Source organism: Periophthalmus magnuspinnatus, chromosome 4 (assembly GCF_009829125.3).
Source record: "Periophthalmus magnuspinnatus isolate fPerMag1 chromosome 4, fPerMag1.2.pri, whole genome shotgun sequence".
Lineage (NCBI taxonomy): Eukaryota > Metazoa > Chordata > Actinopteri > Gobiiformes > Gobiidae > Periophthalmus > Periophthalmus magnuspinnatus.
In genome coordinates, this window is record NC_047129.1 from 9,099,970 (window position 1) to 9,103,222 (window position 3,253).

At 41.8% G+C, this 3,253-nt stretch overlaps 1 protein-coding gene across 1 annotated transcript; it reads left to right on the forward strand.

Annotated features, from left to right (window-relative positions):
• Positions 1–328: 328 nt before the first annotated feature.
• fstl3 (follistatin-like 3 (secreted glycoprotein)) lies at positions 329–3,253 on the forward strand. Its single transcript, XM_033965657.2, has 5 exons — positions 329–679; positions 811–996; positions 2,308–2,523; positions 2,601–2,828; positions 2,900–3,253. Exons 1-5 carry the CDS (start codon positions 610–612, stop codon positions 2,950–2,952), a joined length of 753 nt encoding a protein of 250 aa, XP_033821548.1. The 5' UTR covers positions 329–609; the 3' UTR covers positions 2,953–3,253.

Below are 3,253 nucleotides of genomic sequence, written 5' to 3' on the forward strand. Positions count from 1 at the left end.
AGTAGTTAGTAGTAGTTAGTTTATTGTAAATAGAGGTTTTTTTTTTGTTTTTTTTTTTCATTTTACAAAAATAAATGTAAAAGGTATATCATGAATAATATTGTATTCACTGCATGAGAAATGTGTTCTTGTTTGTTATTACAAAAATAATAGCAATAGCAATAATACTAGTAATATGTATACTAACCAATAGTAGAAGTTGTAGATTGATTCCTTGATAACTTTAAACATGTATTTACCAAAGTTACCAAATAGTAAAAAGTGTTAACCTACTATTTTCTCTAAAAGGGGGTGTGATTGGCTTTTAGTTGCCTTTAAATAGGGTAATACGGTGTGAAATAGTAAGTGAGGTCAACAGTTTGAGTGGCCAGTGTCTGGCGCTGCAGGGCATGGATCATTTCCCGACTGTGGAAACTGAGTCAGACTGTGTCCTGCCCTGGCTTATGACTGGCTGAGAGGATCGCCCATCCCCGCAGCATAACTCCATCTGGGCTAAATATTTATACTGAGGGGAGACGACATCACTGATCCACAACACCAGGGAGAGGGTTGGACTCAACTGCACATTTTTGACTTTAGGAGAAACCTGTTTGTCAAATAAAAACTACAATGAGCTTTTACTTCTTTGTTTTTGCTTTGTTCCTCACTTCATGTCAGATTGGGAGGAATGCAGTCAATGGTAAGTCAATTTCTTTATGTTCGATATTTACAAAACTGCATAAATCTTACAAAGTTTAAATGTGCAGAATGATAATTTGCAGAGTCCTAACCCCAGTCCTTCCATATGTTTGTGATTTGTGTTGTGAACAGCGGGGATGTGTTGGCTGCAGCAGGGCCCGGAGCAGAGATGTGACATGGTGCTGATGAGAGGAGTGACCCGGGAAGAGTGCTGCAACGGGGGCCGTCTGGACACAGCCTGGTCCAACAGCAGTCTGCCCATGAACGAGATCAGCCTCCTGGGCTTCCTCGGTATCGTTTCCTGCAAACCCTGTAAAGGTACATGTGTGGGGAAAGCTTTTTCCACCACTTTATCTCCATATGGTCTTCTCTTTTTTTTTTTCTCTCATTAGAATAACTAACATAAAAATAATAATTTACACTTATGTGGGGATGAAAAAAAAATGTTTTATCTACTTTTTGTTTCATTTCTACACAGAAAATAGAAATACTTTATTTTGACAATGCACCCACTTTTAACAAAGTGCAGCTGTAGATTAAGCTGTTTTCCCTTTTCCCTAACATTTCCAGGTTCATTCAAGTTCATCTGTTTTTAAGGTTGTGAGTGTATGTGCATGCAGACACAATCCTTGCTTCACAGCATGGGCCATGTTAAATAATCTTCAACAAATGTTACAGTTCTTCAGAAGATATTAAAATAGGAAATTAATAAACTGAACATTTTTGCCCACTAATATAAGTACTTTGTATGTATGTCAGTATGTCTATTTGCTCCCAGGGACCTTAAGAAGGTTAATCACATCAAAATACATTTTTGGCCACATTTTTTAAATTGTCACATTTTTATATTATTCTTTTCTACTCTCAAGGCACTGTATATAAGCCTGGTATTCCAGCAACACGACAAGAAAATACAATTTGCAGGCTATGGAAAAATGCTTGCCACGTGGTGTCTAGACGCCCGAGTCACTTGGAATTCTGTGGGAGTAAAATGTTGGCATTTTGAATGTGTTGTTATTAACAACTGTGTGTTGCCAGTGCAGGCACAGACACCTGCCATATTACAAAAACACTGGTTGACAGATTCAGAGGAGCAGGGCAGAACTTCTGCACTTGTACAAACAGGACCTAAGCTCCCTGTTGTATTTCGATGTACTGTATTTGGGTATGGCGATGACTGGTATCCCAGAGGCTGAAGTCCTGGGAAGAGACTGTCCATTGTGTGATGCTGTGAGGCACTGCATAGAGTTACACTCCCTCAGAGCTCAGGGATTAGGAGGTGTTACAGGAGACAGGGGCTTCCTCACCTCGGACACTTCTCACAGAGTGTTGACTTCTCTGTCTGCGTGAGCCCAGCCGTGTGTATGGAGCTGTGCACATAGATCTGTTATGAAAACATGCCAGCTCACATTCCTGCAGGCGAGACACCCCTCTGTGTAACGGTCAATAAAGGGATGTGATGATTGCAAATATTGTGCAAGGAGAAATCTGTCATTCAGTCTGGGAAAGCCCCACATCTGATGCTTGTTTTGGATAAAAAAAAAGGCCTTTTCTAGGTATTCTAATGTCTGCAACCTGTTACATGATCAGACAATGGCACTCATGCACTTGTGAAATATGTTTTTGTAGAGAACTGTGAGGGGGTCAAATGTGGCCCGGGGAAAGTTTGTAAAATGAAGATGGGCAGACCTCAGTGCGTGTGCTCCCCAGACTGCTCCCACCTGTCACTCAAGCACGCAGTGTGCGGCAGTGATGGACGCACCTACAGGGACGAGTGTGCTCTGCTCATGGCCCGCTGTATGGGACACCCAGATCTGGAGGTCATGTACCAAGGCGACTGCAAGAGTAAGAACACTGATCCAGTATGAACAGTATGTATAACTTATAATGAAGCATATAAATGTAACTGCTGATATCCACAGAGTCATGCACCAAAGTGGTCTGTCCTGGGACCCACACGTGTGTGACAGACCAGACCAACAGTGCTCACTGTGTCATGTGCCGCACTGCCCCCTGCCCTATCCCCATGACGACAGAGCAACCCATCTGTGGCAATGACAACATCACCTACCCCAGTGCCTGTCACCTGCGCCGAGCCACCTGCTTCATGGGGCGCTCCATAGGGGTCCGCCACTATGGACACTGCAACAGTAAGTCCACACACTGCCACGTCTCATACAAAGAAGCGCACACTCACCTGCAACTGTTTCTTCTATCACAGATCCCCCGAGGAAATCTCCAAACTATGATGTCAGCGAGGAAAATGCAGTTTAGACATGTCAGGATCGTCTCATGGGTTATGCAACAGAAATATTAAGGCAGAACCACTTATTGCCCCATTTTTCCACAAGATGTGTAGAAAAATAATGATTAAACACCTATGATATATTAATTGGGTAGAGGCACAAAAGCCTTCGCTTTGACACCTTAAGAAAGGACTTTGAAATGTGTATATTGTACATAGAATAACAGTATACTATTTATTGGAGAGGGTTTGTATTTATCATTTTGCTATCTAAAACGTTTATATATACATTGTTTTTGGGAAATCTGATATAAAACTGTATTTATTGTG